The sequence below is a fragment of the Rhinoderma darwinii genome, chromosome 3, assembly GCF_050947455.1.
Source record: "Rhinoderma darwinii isolate aRhiDar2 chromosome 3, aRhiDar2.hap1, whole genome shotgun sequence".
NCBI lineage: Eukaryota > Metazoa > Chordata > Amphibia > Anura > Rhinodermatidae > Rhinoderma > Rhinoderma darwinii.
In genome coordinates, this window is record NC_134689.1 from 277,680,309 (window position 1) to 277,700,020 (window position 19,712).

General features: G+C 41.2%; 1 protein-coding gene across 4 annotated transcripts in view; it reads left to right on the forward strand.

Annotated features, from left to right (window-relative positions):
- Positions 1-19,712, forward strand: part of DNAAF4 (dynein axonemal assembly factor 4) — a 40,714-nt gene that overhangs the window by 14,302 nt on the left and 6,700 nt on the right. Inside the window, exons 5-9 of one of the 4 annotated variants that reach the window (XR_012882440.1) lie at positions 869-990; positions 3,293-3,402; positions 6,527-6,680; positions 7,856-8,008; positions 10,908-10,994. Coding sequence is in view for 1 of the 4 variants with exons in the window: in XM_075857971.1 (XP_075714086.1) it covers positions 869-990; positions 3,293-3,402; positions 6,527-6,680; positions 10,908-11,013 (492 nt within the window). In the remaining 3 variants the exon portion in view is untranslated. Of the gene's footprint in view, positions 1-868; positions 991-3,292; positions 3,403-6,526; positions 6,681-7,855; positions 8,009-10,882; positions 11,014-19,712 lie in introns of those variants that run through there. The other 3 variants (XR_012882439.1, XR_012882441.1, XM_075857971.1) reach the window with 3 other exon arrangements.

Below are 19,712 nucleotides of genomic sequence, written 5' to 3' on the forward strand. Positions count from 1 at the left end.
TAGTACCACCTCCTAGTACCCGCACCTATCTCTAGAAGCGGGCCCCGATATGCGGATATGCCATAATTGTCTGAAATGTTCATTCCCCTTTAAGTTGGTAATATTGGGAGGATTACATTGATTACTGTCCCCCTAAATATCTGGCAATGGCAGCTTATCCGTGAATACAGATCAAAATTACATGTTTAATATTTTAGACTTTCCTTTGATCTCTACAATTAAGTTTCCCTGGTCATCTTTTATGATGGGAACAAGTAAAAAGTCTTCACCCACATAATTCACTTCTCCATTGGATCGGAATGCCATTACTGATGCATTTTAAGCATCAGTGATGGATTTTGTCCTACATGCAATAATACAAAACAGGCAATACATGGTGTCCCAGAAAAATATTGAGACCCAGCAGAGCAGAAAAGAAAATATATTAAACAAATGGATCTTATGACCACTAGATAATGGTGAGCATTGCGTGTGATCTGCTTGTTTACAGTCTATTGTGCTATGCCCTCTGTGCCCCCACTTCCTCCTCCTAACCCCTTACCGTACCCTGTTATTCTTTCCGTTTTGCGTTTTTTGTTTTTTTTTGGTGATGGACGCCCCAATAGCTCTTATTTACTTTGTGTACTGTTATTGCCACATTTTGATCACTTTTTGTACTATTCTCCTGTTCATACAAAAAACTAAATTTTGAGCCATGATTATGTTTAGTGTAAAATCCTGTGTAAAGCCACCCGAATAGAGTATTGTATTAACCTAAACAATAATGAATAATTATTAATAACCTCTTTCTTTTTGTAGAAACTCTATTATATATGGTAGACATGCAGCGTAAAATATTTATTTAATGTATTTTATATGTCCCCAACAGAAAACCACAGTAGAGAAAAGACCGTGCCTGCTACAAGAAAATTTGGCAGCATTAAAATCCAATTTACCCCTCGGGTCTTCCCTACCGCTCTCAGGGAATCTCGATTGCCAGAAGAGGAAGAGGTAAGCAAATAAAAAGTATCTTGTGTGAGGTTTTTATTTTTTCCTCTTCTCTCAGATCTATAATCGGTCCTGAATGGGCATTCCATATTTGATGGTCATGCAGGTGGATAACATCTTTAGGGCATGTTCAAACATGGCGGTTTTGTGTTTCCGCAATGCAAATCTGCAGCAATTTACAGTACAATACAATGATAGGCTAAAACCTGCGGCAAATCTGTTAAATCTACAACAAAATCTGCATTTAATATATGCAGATTTTGCAGCATATTGATTGCAGATTTGTAATGAATTTGCGGGAAAATCAGCGCTGGAAATTATCCGCCACATCTGTACCTGCCCTTAGTGTGTCCAAACCAAATGGTCCCTCTTCCAGGAAGATGTTAATTTAGGCCCTCAGTGTAATGGCCGTGCACGGGGCACTGAAAAAAAGAAGTCCTCTGTTGCTAGTCAATATAGCAATTACCTACACGCACCATGTCCCCATATATGATGTCACTGGATCTCCTGATCCATGAGAGACACGGAGCAATGCTGAAAAGACCACAGACAAAATGTATTCTGGCATTAAAAAAAAGTTCCTAATATTGGCGCATGTCCGTTTTGCGCAAGTTCTCTTTTTTTTTTTTTTTTTTTTTTTTAGATTTCACATCTCTCTTGCCACTTTTCTAAAAAGTGGGTGGGGCTTATCAGGGTTAATCAAATTTACGCCAGAAATTGGCATAACTTATAGCGGAAATCTATGCCAGTTAGTAAACGGTGTGGAGTAGATTTCAGTTTGTGGGGCACTGATGGCCTTAGATCCCACAAATTTATTAAGAGGTGTTGATCATATACCACAAAATGCGATGTTTGGCTTCAGAGAAGTCCAGTGACTGTTTTTTTCCAAGCAACTGCTATAGTCTGATTGGTGGGGGAAGATAAAATAAATAAAGACATAGATTGGTTTATGGATGTTGGGGAAATGTCAGCCCGTCAGCTTGCTTTATACTTTACCCCTCCCGCTATGACATGCAGCTACGTCATAATGCGGGAAGGGGTTAATAAATTTGTCGAATTTTGCTTAATAAATTCCCCCCAATGTGCTCATGCAGGAATGGGTCTGTATCATGCAGAGTGTATGCTCCTGCACAAATACAAAAATCATTCCTTTGCACCCCAATTTTTGACTGCCTTACCTTAACCCTATCCTAAAAAAATATGTACACCGGTGCGTTCCTGCTCGGTTATATCGTCATTGTGTGATGCAGCTGACCGTTGTAGTATTTCCTATGCTGCTCCCAAGTGGCTCATGCCATCGCTGATCCATGGTCAGGTTTCATGTACAGCCTAGTAGAGGACAGCCGGGATCCCCAGAAATGGAGCAAATTAATTTTGTGTAATTGCAAACACTCGATGATCTTGCAATTAAGAAGGTTGTTGGCGTGCAACATGTTGACTCTTCTCCATGCCTCTTTACCATGTGACTACGATGTACCCTTCATTGCAATATTGAATAATCGCGACATGTAAAGACGTGCCGTAGGCTTCCTTCACGATTAAGACCTATAGTCTAATCACTGAACCGTACGTCGTATTGTATTTATTAAATCCAGAGAGTGTGAAGGAGCCCACTGGTAATGCCCGGGGATATGCAGACAATATGTTTGAGCAGTGTTTGTATTGGTAACTTAAAGTGTAGCTAAACGTTTGACAAACTTCTGACATGTCATATAGTTTGCACAATAAAAATGTTAACAATAAAAAAAGACTGGGTCATACCGTTGTCCAACTTGAATAATCAAACTTGTGAACATAAGGGTAAGGTCCCACAGAGCGCCATGGAACAAGGAAATTAACAGTACCGTCGAACAGGGTGCCAGCGCAGCTGTCGTTCATGTCGCGGGTGCGTCAATCCTGCTCTTTGGGGCCTTACCCTAATAGGTATCAATTGCATGTTCAATTTATACAATGTGAGGCATATCTTAGCTTGGTAGTTACTGTATATTTCCTATAGCAGACAGAAATATATATGGCTGTGGACGTACACTATAGTGTCAGGATGGAAAAATAGCTGATGGCCCTGCTACCTATAGATAGAACTTTTATATAAAGTTACCAATCTTTGATAGCAACAGCCAATGAAAAGTAAGGAAATTATAGTCACACAGGACTTTGGCCATTGAAAGTCTATTTCTGTGTAAGGTCATGAAGAGCTCACATTGTTCTAACAGATAAATCCTACCACGTCTGGTTCATAGAAAAAAAAAAGTTGGTGTAAAGAATTATCAGAAGACTCATTATGGTTTTCCGATGTGCATTACAGTGGTTACAGAAACAGGCAGAAGCCCGCAAAGCCATTAACACTGCCGACCTTGACCTTCAAGACTTAAAAGAAGAAGAGAAAAACCCAGAGTGGCTGAAGGATAAAGGGAAGTGAGTGTATTATGCAGCGTCCTTGAGAGTTAATGAAAGGAGGGTTTTCTGCTCATTTTCTTTATATATATATATATATATATATATATATATATATATATTATTTTTATTCTTTTCTATTTTTTTCCAATTTTTTTTTCATTATTATCATTTTATCCTGTTAAGGAACTAATATTAACTTTTATTAATTACTAATTAAAAGAATAGTCTGGTTATTTTAAACATTAGAATTCATAAAGGACTACTATCAATTCTTTGTAGCCCTGATGATAGAAAAGGAGGGGTGAAAATCTGACGGAATAGAGCTAACCACAGCAGGAACATTAGTATTTTCCTAGCCAGTTCTGCCTAATACTGCTCTTTCCAGTTCCGCCTTTACTGCCTCGATCACCTTGTTCTTCCCTAATATTTACACCAATATATACGTAGCTCTATTGAGAATATTCTACTCCGCATTGATTACTCCATTCATTCTCTGATCTAAGCTGCACTTTATTTATTTTTAAATCAGGTAACTTTTTATTAAAACAAACAAGTTTTACAGGTTCCCCAATTACTGGCGCATCCCACCCACTACAAGCACTTACAAGCCAATCCCCCCCCCCCAACCCCGGTGCACCCAAGAAGGAGCTCCCTGCAATCCGTAAAAACAGTGTGTCATCATGTATTTTAGCAGCTCCCAACCAGACCCACTACTGACAGCAGCCTGTCACTTTACCATTAGCACACTCATATAAGTACAACCCTAGCATAATAGCCTATGATCTAAACAGGACTTCTAGATATACCTCTATCTCTTGTGAGTGCAGCAGTAGCCAAACCCGAGTCATCCAGCCAAGAAGCCCACGTCTCCTCATATTTATTGAAGCACCCCTATTTAGGTATATAGGCTTTTCCATAGATACAAGCCAGTTCACTTTAGCAATATACTCTGATCGAGTGGGAGGTAACTCATGCAACCATCACTGAGCGATCAACTTCCTTTCCATGTAAAGTAATCGAGCTACTAGAGTTTTCAACAGATCCGACCCCCTAAAATCATCCACATAACCTAGGATACATATATATGGTGTCCATATAATATCAGCAGAACACACCTCATTAATTACACTTACAACCGCTCCCCAAAAAGTGTCAAGAGTTGGACACGACCACTTCATATGAATGAGACCAGAGTTTTACATCTATTACACTCAGGACTAGCTCTCAAGCCAATATCAAAAAGGAACTGAGGTGGTTTATACACCCTGTGCAAAAGATATAATGGTGACAGTCTATGAGCCTCACTAAGCGACAATCTAGGGGTGTACGCCACTATATCCTGCCATTGCCCATCTTCAATAGGACCAACATCCCTTTCCCATTTGGTTTTGACCCCTAAAGGATATTTAGATTGCTCTCTGTCCAACAAATAATTGTATACCATTGAAATAAGCCCCACCTTATCCCCAATGAGAGTGACCATTGGATTCACAGTACACGTGAGAGTATCACCCAAAGTAGTCTCCTTTCCGAACACATGTCTCTTCTGCAAATATTCGAAACAGGGATCTTTCGGTAAAGCAAACTCAGATTGCAGATCAGAGAACATTCTCATATTCCCCCCTTTATAGAGCTTAGCCAACCACCAAATACCCTTGTACTTCCATCTCCCGAAGCCTTCCAAACTTGCAACTTCCGGTAACCAGGGGTTATTCCAAAGAGGAGTGATCTGAGTATGGCCCTGTATTTCCAAGAGGTACTTCACCTTCCCCCACACGTTATGCATTTGATACAAAGCGGGCATTCTCTTTAGTCTTGAATTTTCCAATTTCCAAAGCTGCAAATAGCCTGTCACACTGTGTATAATGTCGCAACATATCTAGCGTGGAGTCCTGTTCATCCAGCCCCTACCCCCTTAAGTGCTGAAGTTGTGCTGCCAAATAATAGAACCGTGGATTAAGAGCTGCAGACGCCCGTCAGTTTTACTACGCTGTAAAGTGTCCAATTTTATGTGTACATGTCCCTTCTTCCATATAAGATCTCTAAACAATCTATTAATCATCAGAAAAAAACGTTGGGGTATCCAAACCGGAGAATTATGTAAAACATCCAGCAATTGAGGCATCCATACCATCTTAATGAGATTCGTTCGCCCTATTACAGACAAAGGTAACCCACACCATGCCACTAATTTGGTCCGAAATTTAGCCATTAGAGGATCTAGATTTAAACGTTCAAAATCTGTCAGCACTGCCGATATCCTGAGTCCTAAATATTTAAGAACAGAAGCACACTGTAGTGGTATATGTGCATTATCGAAGTCCCGAGCTGCACTTTACACATTTCAGCAGACCAATCATCCCCTGCTTCATCAGGAGCGCTGTCGTTTTAAAATAACCAAATATCACATCCAGCGTTGAGTAGCGAGATTCATCTGTTATGTTCGATGATATGATATACAACAATGATTAGAAGAGTGCTGTCAGCGATGTTGTGACCTGATCGGCACAATCGGACCGGCACTTCCACAATAAGATTACCTGATGTTTGGTGTAAGAAGGTTGCCTGTTTACCAGGACGGCTTTTACTATGGTATTTATATACACTGTATTGTGGTTATGGCGGCTCAGTCTATGTGTATTGATAATACGGGCATGTTGGCATTTAGTATTCATTGGCTGCTGCAGTCAGATGGGAGATGCAGGATTGCTGAGCTCTCATTGGCTAAGGGCAGAACCTGCAAGTCTGATGTCACTGTCCCCGATTTAGCTTGGGGCTAGGAAAAGACTAATGTTCTTGCTGCTATTTCCTTTTTTCTGTCACATTTTCACCCTGTCCTTTTCTATCATCCCCACTGCATAGAATTGATAGTAGTTCTTTATGAATTTTAATGTTTAAAATAATCAATCTTTTCCCTTTTTAATAGTAATTATTAAAAGTTAAGTATTAGTTCCTGTACAATCTCTGTAGTGATTCAAGATAGAGGAATCCTATTTCTTGCAATTGCAAGGGTTATCAGTAATTGTATCCTGTTATTTTTAGATTAAAATTTTTTCTATTGTTTTTCTATTTATCTTATTTTAGCTTATTTTTTAAGAGCATTTCAGAGTTTTCCTAATCTAAAGTTACGCTCTCTTAACAGTAAACTTTTTGCTGCTGGTGACTATTTAGCAGCTGTGAACGCCTTGAACCTAGCGATACGATTAAATGACAAGATGCCAACCCTGTATCTCAATCGATCAGCCTGCCATCTTAAACTAAGAAACCTCCATAAAACTGTTGAAGACGCCTCCAAGGTATTACCTAGAAGATGTACTGTGTAATTCTTAGTCAATTATGCCATGTACTTGGATCCTGGTGTAGACTGCTCTGGTGTAAAGCACAAACCATAGGAGTAGAGCATATAAACTTTTCATGACCTTGGAAATATTGATTTTACCATGCCGCATTATAAACTAGTCTCTGATGAGTATTCCACTTGCTTGTTTATTTGTTAATGATTTTATCATTATATAAGGATGCACGTGCTCAAATGCCTTGCATTTTTTAAAATTATTTATTACAGTGTTTTTTTATTGGTTTAAACAAGTTTCGAATAAGACAATAATAAACAAGGATAGAAGTACAGTAATAGTAGGAGTATAAAACGACCACTCCATGACCATGAGGGTATGTCACAGTCAGTAGCAATATGAAAATAAACACATGCCAACCAATATAGTCTGATAAAGAGAAGTCAATTCCTCGGAGCTAGTGTAGTAGAAGTATGAAATCATAGCAACAATACACATGCTACCATCAATCTAGTGTCCAACATGACGGTACCAGGGAAACCGGAAACAATTGGGAAAGGGGTGAATGTTTATTGTTGTTATGGCCTAGTGACCTACTCATCCTGTGGAGCCCATATCTGATAAAAGCGCTATAACAAGTTATTCACTGAGGCCATAAGGTATTCCATAAGACGAACTTCCATAATAGAAGTGTGAAGTTCACCGAGAGAAGTAGCTGTCGTACTCAAGCAGTGAGAGGAAATAAAGACATTTTGCAGAGAAGGAGCTATGACTGTATAGTCCCAACATACGAGTGAGGGTCCCCATCCCATTATGCCGTCTTTAACACAAGTCAGAATCATCAGGGAAGAGTCTATTCAGAAGAACCGGCGGGTGATACCATTACATAAGAATCTTAGATAGATTTTCGATTTGAGACTAGAAATTTGCCAATGGGGATGGGGCTGTTCCCTTCCCAAATAAGCCTCCCACTTGGACATGTATCTATGTTTTGAGTATCCATTGGAGGTGAAGACAAAATCCCATATATGTGATGAGGCAGAGGGACTTTGTTTACAAAGATGCTCAAAGGCCATAGTCCAAGAACAATGGGTGTCATCGTGAAGGGAAAACGCATAGTGTTTGATCTGTAAGTAGTGGAAGTGTGCTATAGTAGGCAAATTGTATTTTTGTTGTAGGGCCGTATAGTGCGAAATGTCCCTAGTGTAATGGTCTACTATAACAGCAAAGCGGAAGAGTCGAGCATTAAACCATGGTCTGGTCATGGCTGCTGATAGACTATCCTGTATTAGAGGGGTATAGAGGAAGAGGTCATAGGCGATTTCAGTGAGGTAAGGAAGTACTTGTTGTTGCTAATTTGCCAGATGGCTTTGAGAACACTATCAGACCCAATAAAGTCCCTAGAAGGTTGACCGCAGAATAAGACCAAAGCAATGCATTAGGGTGCGTCAGAGCAATCTACAGCTTTCCGATCATAGTATGGTCTCAAATGCCTTGCTGTAAAATAGGTTGTGCCTTATTTCCTGTTACAAAATGTACTCCTAGACTGCCTGTAATGATATGCTATATGGTAAGTTTGTGTTTTAGGCCTCTACACTATTATGACCTTAGCTTTGCAAACCATTCCATTAATTTTATGTTCTAGACAATGTTTTATCATGTACCGTTGCTACGCTGTGATTTGTGCTGTTGGTCAAAACATGTGTACAATTCAGGATTTTGGGTAATCCATATTTCACCATATGTGGGTTAGGGGCATTCTTTATGTTAAAGCGCTTGTTCAGTGTGCAATAACCAGTATTATATATAGTGCTCAGATCAGGGTTACTAAGTGATACATACAGTGCACTATCCCTGTGCTACTTACATTGGAGAGATTTATCAATGGCGGTCTCATGCGCCAGATTCAGCAACAGGGTACACGCTGGGGAATAGGAGAATCACTGGTGCCTGCTGGTGATCGGGATTGAGGGAGAGAGAAGAAGGGTTATGCAAACTGCAGATACCGATTAATTCTTGATTATAAATAAGTCAGCTGGCACAGTAGAAAGTGGGACGTCCTTCATTCTCGGAAGAAGCGGCTGCTTACTCTTCTGTTCTGCGGGCTTCTTTCCTTCATGCTGCTGCTCGTGGGGAAGCCTTACTGTCATTGTTATACACAGGTGGTGCAGGCAAATGCCTCTGGCTTCAAGGCTCGCTCACAAGTGAGACCGCTGAGACCCCTAGAGCTACGCCACTGTGATACACTGTTATCACAGAGCAACATCATGTTTAAAGCCAAAGTGGTTTTACCACTATGGGACACTGTATTTTTTTAGTGATCCATGGTATCTCGGGCAGGAAAGCATAGAGACAAATGTGGTCCTATACAGTTAGGTCCAGAATTATTTGGACAGTGACAAGTTTTGGCATTTTAGCTGTTTACCAAAACATATAGAATATACGGTTATATAATCAATATGGGCTAAAAGTGCAGACTCTCCTCTTTAATTTCAGGGTATTCACATCCTAATTTGAGGAAGGGTTTAGGAATTGCAGCTCTTTAATATGTAGCTGCCTCTTTTTCAAGGGACCAAAGGTAATTGGACAATTATCTCAAAAGCTATTTAATGGTTTTCATGGGCTATTCCCTCATTAATCCATCATCAATTAAGCAGGTAAAAGGTCTGGAGTTGATTCCAGGTGTTACGTTTGCATTTGGAAGCTGTTGCTGTGAACCCACAACGTGAGGTCAAAGGAGCTCTCAATGCAAGTAAAGCAGACCATCGTTAGGCTGAAAAAAATGAAGAAATCCATCAGAGAGATAGCACAAATGTTAGGAGTGGCCAAATCAACAGTTTGGTAGATTCTTGAAAAAAGAGATCGCACTGGTGATCTTGTGAACTCCAAAAGGCCTGGATGTCCATGGAAGACAACAGTGGTGGATGATCGCAGAATCCTTTCCATGGTGAAGAAAAACCCCTTCACAACATCTACCCAAGTGAAGAACACTCCCGTGGAAGTAGGTGCATCAGTATCTAAGTCTACCATAAAGAGAAGACTTCATGAGAGCAAATACAGAGGGTTCACCACAAGGTGCAAACCATTAATCGGCCTCAAAAATAGAAAGGCCAGATTAGACTTTGCCAAACAACATGTAAAGAAGCCAGCCCAGTTCTGGAACATCATTCTTTGGACAGAGGAAACAAAGATCAACCTGTACCAGAATGATGGGCGGAAGGAAGTATGGAGAAGGCTTGGAACGGCTCATGATCCAAAGCAAGCCACATCCTCTGTAAAACATGGTGGAGGCAGTGTGATGGCATGGGCATGCATGGCTGCCAAACGCACTGGGTCACTAGTGTTTAGTGATGATGTGACTTAAGACAGAAGCAGCCGGATGAATTCTGAAGTGTTCAGGGATTTACTTTCTGCTCGGATTCAACCAAATGCAGCAAGGTTGATTGGACGTCGCTTCACAGTACAGATGGACAATGACCCAAAACATACTGCGAAAGCAACCCATGAGTTTTTTAAGGCAAAGAAGTGGAATATTCTGCAATGGCCATGTCAATCATCAGATCTCAACCCGATCGAGCATGCATTTTACTTGCTTAAGACAAAAGTTAAGGCAGAAAGACCCACAAACAAGCAACAACTGAAGAAGCTGCAGTAAAGGTCCGGCAAAGCATCACAAAGGAGGAAACCCAGCGTTTGGTGATGTCCATGGGTTCCAGACTTCAGGCAGTCATTGCCTACAAAGTATTAAAAATAAAACCATTTTATTTCTGGTAATGTTAATTTGTCCAATTACTTTTGAGCCCCTGAAATGAGGAGGCTGTGTAGAAAAATGGTTGCGCTCCCTAAACATTTCACAGGATATTTTTGTTCAACCCCTTGAATTAAAACTGAAAGTCTACACTTCAATTGCATCTCCGTTGTTTCATTTTAAATCCAATGTGGTGGCATGCAGAGCCCAAATCATGAAGATTATGTCACTGTCCAAATAATTCTGGACCCAACTGTAGTTCTAAATGCTGCTGGTGCTACTATATCACCCTATAACGTTTATCGCATTATTCGTTGCTGTATTGGCGTGTATACCAAATAAGTTTCATGCAGATGTTCAAACACCGGTAATATTGACCGCAAATCATTGTGAATTTTATGATTACCGTAAGTAGATTTTTCTGACAACTGTTTCATTATTTGTGTTGTAATTTTAGCTCTTATTCGTGCTAAACAATATAGGCATTAGAGCTGCTCACTCCACCAGTACCAGACAATGCTGCAGCCAGGCTTAAGGCTCATGTAAGACGTGGCACTGCCTTCTGTGAGCTGGAACTCTATGTGGAAGGTAAAGATTTTTTTAATTACATATAAGAAAACAGAATGTAATATTTCATAGAAATTTGAATTTTAGACTGGTTGATACACTAGGTACACTCTCCCCCCCCCACCCCGACATTATTGAGATGTTCTGCTGCACATACTCTTTAAAGGCCGATGACCTCATAATATTATCTCTTATGATGACAAAATAACATAAATTAGAACAAAAACTAGAGCATGGGAATGCACATTGTCATTGTAAAGAACCCTACCATGTGATTTAATTTGCTGTGGTTTCAGTGCTCTTGTGTTCAATCCAGTCCACACAAATCAGCTCTCTAAAGCATTCCTCTAAAGGATTGCTGAATTTCATTTAGTCTCTAAGGGTCTACCTGACGCCTGTGTGGATACACCCTAAAGCAGGCTGTTTATATAGTCAGAGGAGGAGTGCTGGCGTATGTAGAACAGAAATGAACATGTACTGATAGTTGATCAATTTTCATGGTACAGTGGATATTATCATCTGCAATTTATCCGCAAATATGGTCCATAGTGCATCCGTATATACGGATCTGCAAAAAGAACAAAATCACAAATGATGTGCAACATATGCAAACCTGCCGTCGCCTAGCAACGCTTCCATAATTACGGATGGCTACAGGTGCACATCCGTAGCTGTCCGTAATTACGGAAGCACCCATAGACTTCTATGGGGAGTTCGTGTCGTAACTATGGACAAAAATAGGACATGTTCTATGTTTTACGGATAATTTCTACGAAACGGACACCCATCCATAATAATACGGAAAGGCGTCCGTAGCCCATAGAAATTAGTGGGTCCGTAATTACGGATGAAAAATACGGTCGTGTGCATGGGGCCTAAGATTTTTCTGTCTAGATAGAAGCCGGCCTTATCGTTCTTCGCTTGGACTACTGTATTACTATATATGGCGTTTGAACAATAGCACACTCTTGCTTAACCCCTTTGCGCTCAGTGACGTACTATTTCGTCATGCTGACCGCACCGTTTGCACTCAGTGATGGAATAGTACGTCACTGGGAAAATGCATCGCCATTTTCCGCCGGCGCGTTCACGGGCTGGGACAGCTGCTGTTTCGGATAGCAGGCTATCACAGCCTAATACGCCGGGACCTGTCGCGATGGTCCCGCCTACTCGATCGCCGCTATTAGTCAGTCAGTGACTGTCCAATAGCGTTGATCGGTCTCTTCCCTTCCTCTCCCTAACATCACATCCTGCTGCAACCGCCCGGAATGCCTCTGTTGGAGATAGCGAGGCATTCAGAGCGGTTGTGAGAAGAGAGAGAGAAGAGCAAAGTGCAAAAAAAGCCAAAAAAAACTAACTTTTTTTGCTTATTTCTGCTTCCCACCTCCCCCATCTGCTACCCACTCCTGTGCCCTTCCTCCTTGTGTTCCCCCCACGTTTTTGGTCAGTGATCTCCTATCACTGACCACTTTTTAGTCTTCAGGACGAATTTCTTGGTCCCTGGGGATTATTTTTTTATTTTTATTTTTTTTGCTTATAAAATATATAAAACTAAAAAATATATAAAAATGTTACAATTTTTTCCAAAAAAAAATTTGTTTGTTTAGACAATTTAACTGGTTAGTTTAGTATTAGGGTTAGTTAGTGTCAGGGAACCGTCAAAAAGCGTAGTTAGGTATAGCGTCTGGGAATTTAGTGTCAGGAATCCGTCACCGTGGTTAGATCTAGCGTTAGGGGTCCAGCACCGTAGTTAGGTTTAGCACCATGGAAGCACGGAATAATCTAGTTAGGTTTAGTGTCAGGCACCCGTCACCGTAGTTAGGGAAGCTCGGAATAATCTAGTTAGGTTTAGTGTCAGGGAATAGTCGCCGTAGTTAGATTTAGTCTCCGGGAAATTCAAATAAAATCTAGTTAGGTTTAGTGTTGGGAACCTTCGCCCTAGTTAGGTTTAGTCTCAGGGAAGCCCACTCGTTCTATATAAACACTTTTTTGGGCTGGTTTAGGTAGCAGCCTATTGCTCCTAGTTTGAGAAGCAAACAAACATGTCCCAACGGACATTTACTGCCAAATAGGCATATTCATTTCTTGCCACGACATAGACTCGTCGGATGGTGAGACTCTGAATTATTTATCCACCTCCTCATCCAGTGATGAAGAAGAGGAACCCCCTAGGAGATGCCCCAGGACCACCACTACAGTAGAAACCCCGTCGCAGTTGAAACCCCTGAGCGATTTGACCCCTCCGCAGTTGAAACCCCAGAGCGAAGTGACCCCATTTGGACCCCCACACCAGACATTTATAAGCCCCAAATGCCCGAGTACACGGGTAGCCCAGGGCTCAAATTTAATATGGCAGGGCTCAGTGAAATGATGACTTTATAGAGCTTATGGTCTTCTAGACAAATTTCTATGCCCAACAGTATATTACTAAGAACCCCACATCATTTTATGCCCAATCCCACAGGTGGACCCTGTAGACACAGCAGAGTTGGGCAAGTTCTGGGGACTTCACTTGAACATGGGGCTTCTGAAAAAGCCGTCCATTAGGACCTACTGGAGCACGGACATCTTATACCACACCCCGATGTACCGTATGGCCATGTCCAGGATGCGTTATGAGACAATACTTTGCTTCTTACATTATACTGATAATGAGCAGTGCCCACCCAGTAATGACCCCAGTTTTGACCGTTTGTATAAACTGAGACCCCTATTAGGCCATTTTAGTGCCCGGTTTGCCCAAGCATACACCCCCAAGAAGTGTATTTCTGTTGATGAGTCCCATGTACATTTTAAAGGGAGGCTTCAATTCCGCCAGTACCTGTCGAGTAAGAGGGCAAGGTATAGCGTGAAGATGTATAAGCTCTGCGAGGGTGCAACAGGGTATACGTACAAATTTAGGATACATGAAGGGAAGGACAGCAGTATTCAGCCCCCAGAATGTCGCCCCTTACTGGAAGTTAATGCAAAAATTGTGTGGGGTTTGGTGCACCCACTGTTGGACCAGGGTTACCACCTCTACATGGATCATTTTTAAACCAGCGTCCCACTCTTCAAGTGCCTCGCTTCTAGAAGTACTGCGGCATGCGGCACTACTAGAAGAAATCTGAGTTGCCTCCCTAAGACTCTGCTTGGGCAAACACTCAGAAGGGGTGAGAGCAGGGCACATTCTAGCAGCAACATATTGTGTCAAGTACAAGGACAAGAGAGATGTCTTTGTATGGACAACAGATGGCCACACCAGTACCCATGTACCAGTACGAGGTACCAGTACAGTGACCCCCAAACCAGACTGCATCCTGGACTACAATAGGTACATGGGAGGGGTGGACTTGTCAGATCAAGTCCTGAAGCCCTACAATGCCATGCGGAAATCGAGTGTGTGGTATAAGAAACTGGCCCTGCACATCATACAGATAGCATTGTACAATGCGTATGTGCTACGTCGATGTTTAGGCCAGACTGGAACTTTCCTTGAATTTCAAGAGGTGGTTATCAAGAACCTAATCTTTAGGGACCAACAAGACGGGGCACCTAGTACTTCTGGAAGCGAGGCCACACGCATCGTACCAGGGCAACACTTTCTAGGAGAAGTTCCCCAAACTGGCAAGAAGGGAAAAAGTCAAAAGAGGTGCAAAGTCTGCTATAAGAGGGGGGATAAGGAAGGACGCAATATATCAATGTGACACGTGTCCCGGAAAACCATGGCTCTGTATGAAAGAATGTTTTAACATTTTATCATACATCGCCTGATTTTTAATCTACCCCAGCTTTACTTACCCTGATGCACTCCGCACAGCTTATCCCCCTCATCTTTCCCTTCTGAGCCCTGCCGTGTGCCCAGGCTTCAGATAACTGAATTGGCATATATGTATAGAAAATTGCAGATCTCACTCTGCAGCATCTGCTGCGCATTATCTTTTACACTATACCTGTGGGGTCAAAATGCACACTACACCTCTAGATGAATGCCTTAAGGGGTGTAGTTTTGAAAATGGGGTCACTTCTCGGGGGTTTCAACTGTACTGGTACCTCAGGGGCTTCTGCATACATGACTTGGCACCAGAAAATCCCCAGTAGGCCAAATGGTGGTTCTTCCCTTCTGAGCCCTGCTGTGTGCCCAGGCAGCTGTTAACAGTCACTTGTAGGGTATTGCCATACCGGGGAGGACCGACATTACAGTTTATGGGGTGTATGTCTCCGGTAGCACATGCTGGGCACAATATATCAAACACTGAATTGGCATATATGTATAGAAAATTGCAAATCTCACTCTGCACCATCTGCTGCGCATTATCTTTTACACAATACCTGTGGGATCAAAATAGTCACTACACCTCTAGATGAATGCCTTTTAAAGGGGTTGTCCGGTATTTAATGAGTTTGTGTTAATGCTTGCAATTTTATAAATGTAAATACATTTGTAATATACTTACGTTTTCCAAAGTGGCTCCGTTTCCAGATCCTGCCGTGGGAAACTTGACGGGTGACGTCACTCTCTGCACCTGCTCTGGCCGCTTTGTTGATCTTGAATTATTTTCCGGGTATAAGACACGTCACTTGTGACGTGGTGTATATCGGCTTGTTCTGTTGTAATGCGCATGCGCGGCCCCTGCTGTTATCTCGAGAACAGCATAGACCGCGAGAACAGCAGTGACAGCGCATGCGCGTAACGGGCTGTTAAGCAAAACAAGCCGATATACACCACGTCACAAATGACATGTCGTATACCCGGCAAATAATTCATTCAATTGAATGAGGTATTTTATTCCTTGTGAAAATTTGAAATTTTGAGCCAAAACGACATCTTATTGGAAAAAAATTCCATTTTTTTTTAATTCACAGCCCAATTCAATTAAATTCTGTGAAAAAACTGTGGGGTCTTTATCGTCACAACACCCATAAATGAATTCCTTAAGTGGTGTTTCCAAAATGGGGTCACTTCTGGTGGGCTTCCAGTGCTTTGATACCTCTGGGGTTCTGCAAATGCGACATGGCACCCGAAAACCGATCCAGCAAAATCTAGACTCCAAAGAACACATAGCGCTCCTTTCCTTCTGAGCCCTCCCATGGGCCCAAACGGCAGTTTATCACCACAAATGGGATATTGCCGGGCTCAGGACACATTGGGCAACAAAATGGGGTATTTTATTCTTTGTGAAAATTTGACATTTTGAGCCAAAACTACATATTATTGGGAAAAATGTATTTTTTATTAATTCACAGCTCAATTCAAGTATGTGCTGTGAAAAAACTGTGGGGTCAAAATGGCAACCACAACCATAAATTAATTCCTTGAGGGGTGTAGTTTCCAAAATGGGGTCGCTTTTGGGAGATTCCTACTGTTTTGGCACCTCAACACCTCTGCAAACCCGGCATGCTGCCTAAAATATATTCTAATAAAAGAGGCCTCAAATTGCACTAGGTGCTTCTTTGCTTCTGGGGCTTGTGTTTTAGTCCACGAGCGCAGTAGAGCCACATGTGGGACATTTCTAAAAACTGCAGAATCTTGACAATACATATTTAGTAGTGTTTCTCTGGTAAAACCTTCTGTGTTACAGAAAAAAAATTGAATAAAATTGAAATTCAGCAAGAAAAATCAAATTAGCAAATTTTCCCTCCACATTGCTTTAATTCCTGTGAAATGCATAAAGGGTTAAAAAAAACTTTCTAAATGCTGTTTTGAATACTTTGAGGGGTCTAGTTTTTTTAAAATGGGGTGTTTTATGGGGGTTTCTAATACATAGGCCCCTCAAAGCCACTTCAGAACTGAACAGGTACCTTAAAAAAAGGCTTTTGAAATGTTATTAAAAATATGAGAAATTGCTGTTTTATGTTCTAAGCCTTGTAACGTCCAAGAAAAATAAAAGAATGTTAAAAAAACTATGCAAATCTAAAGTAGACATATGGGAAATGTTGATTAGTAACTATTTTGTGTGGTATAAACATCTGCCTTACAAGCAGATGCATTTAAATTCAGAAAAATTCAATTTTTTCAAAATTTTCTCTAAAATATTGCAATTTTTCACAAATAAACAATGAATATATCGACCAAATTTTACCACTAACATAAAGCCTAATGTCTCATGGGAAAACAATCTCAGAATCGCTTGGATAGGTTTAAGCTTTCCGAAGTTATTACCACATAAAGTGAAATATGTCAGATTTCAAAAATGGGCTCTGAGCCTTAAGGCTAAAACAAGGCTGCGTCCTTAAGGGGTTTTTCCCTGAGAGACATTTATGACATATCCACAGATTATGTCATATTTGTCAGATAGATACGGGTCTTACCTCCGGGACCCGCGCCTATCTCCAGAACAGGGCCTGCTAAACCCCATTCTGCTGTTCTGTGTTATGGCTGAATCAGGTGATTTACGACCATGAAAAAGGTTATATGGTCGTAAGTTACGAAAACAGCGTAGCTAGCTGAGCTACGCTGTTTCCATAAGTCTCGTAGAACTGAATGGTATTTACGGAAATTATGTAGCTCACATGCTACCATGCTTCCATAACTGCCATTCACTACTATGGGAGTTACGGAAACAGCGTAGCTCAGCGAGTTACGCTGTTTTTGTAACTCACGACCATATAACTAGGAAGTGGCCGGGAGGCAGTGAGATCAGACAGAGCTAGAACAGGGTTTAGGTGGCCCCGTTCTAGAGATAGGTACGGGTCCCAAAGGTGGGACCCGCATCTATCTGACATTTAGGACATATCCTGTGGATATGTCATAAATGTCTCTCATGGGAAAACCCCTTTAAGTTTTTCCCCGATCTCCCTTCCCCCTTTTTATTCTTTTTCTTTATATAACAGTTTGATCTTTAAGTAGTACAATTGAAGCATGAAATCTTGTGAATCCAGGAATGTATGGAAAGCATTTTAAAGCAAACTAAAAAGATTCTTTGTTCACATGCTCCCCATATTGTCGCAAAGGTCATCTTTATTAATCTCTGCCTTTTGCAATTACTTGTTATAAAAAGTGCAGATGCAAGAAAAGCTGTTCCTCAAGGGCTCGTGACATTGAACATAACAAAATAAGACTATTCAAGGTTTTCCTGAATAAAGCACTTTTCTTTGTATTGTTTGTGTTACAGACCAGTATCGCTAGACCTCTAATAACTACAGTAAGGAAAATCACTGACATAATGGGACTAAATCTTCCGCTGAGCACTTTTACTGTAAACTTTCACATGAATGCCTTATATAATGCTTGAACTTTTTTGTAATGTACTGTATGAATGAAACGTGGCATGATGCTACCTATAATAGATACAAAGAAGACTAAAAAAATAACAAGCTATTATCCAAACTTTCACTGGTAGACAATCACTCAGTTTCATCTATTTATGCTTTCTTTTGTGCCAACATTAAAGGGAACCTGTCAGGCCTCAAAACTGCTTACAGAGCGATAAAGGGGAGTGGGGGGACATTTTAAATATACCTTTTGTCTGTCATGCATGCTGCATGACCGAGAAAATGATGTTTAATTCCCCAGAAACGCCGATCGTAGGTGCCGCTAAGGCGGGTCTTGATGTGCAAGTGCTCCTGCACTGCACGCTGCAAATCCCGCCCCTCTGCTCTGAGTGACGACTCTAGCGGTCTCCTGATTGGCCGCTAGAGCCATCACTCACAGCAGAGAGTGTCACTTGTGACCGGCGCCCCGGGGAATCAATTGTCGGTTTCTCGGTCCTGCAACTTGCGACCCATGAGTGTATTGTGTTGGTCCTTACGCATTTCATGCAAGTAGCTTCCTGAGGGGGTTAAAAACATTGTTTCGCCGCCCTTTGTATTTCCCGGGCCCGTGATAGACATTCTCCATTGGTCGCACAGTGTTTGCCACATATTTACACTGCTCCTGCTCCTACTTCTCCGCTGCCGGTAGTTAAGTGGAAGTGCACATGTCTGGAGGCAAGATGCATCATGCTGCTCTCCAGACATGTATAGGCCCACGTAGAGACACTGTGGCGGTATGCAGCATAATGGAAACCCATCGCTCATGCGCACATAACCATTTGTTAGAACATCAATGGAAGCCTTTCTAACCCAAGCCTTTCACATATTAACAAATCCCACCAGTAAGTCTAATCATACCTATGTAATATACATTAGTGCAGGGTACATTAGCTAACAAAAATACATAATTGAAAGGCCCTTTGCTTTGTTATGCTAAGTTGTCTTCCTTTAAGAGTGAGAAACCGAGCAACAGCCCCATCTATTACTGTGGTCCTAGTGACAAATATATCAAACCAACCAAAGAAAGAAAAAAGTCACGACCATGTATTTGAAAAGATAAAAAAAAATACTTTATTAATGTTACCTGAACATACACATGAATAAGGCTAAAAACACAGGATAAAACAACCCTCGCAGGATAAACATGGAATCAGAACGCTGAAGCAGCGCATAAACCAGATGGTAACACGGTGACAGGATCCCCCAAGAACAAAAGTGTATACAGAGTCATTATAAACAGGTAAAATGTATAACATGATGCACAGATTATTTTAAACCGAAAAGAAAAATCTCGACATAATAATAATATAAATACATGGTCGTGACTTTTTTTCTTTCTTTGGTTGGTTCCCTTTTAAGAGTGAGGACACAGGTAGCGGCCGTATTACTGTAATTTTACTTGTGGTTTTGTGGGTTAAACTACAGCATTACCTTCATTTCAAAAGTTTTATATTTTGGTCTCCTATTACTTCATACCCACCAAGCCA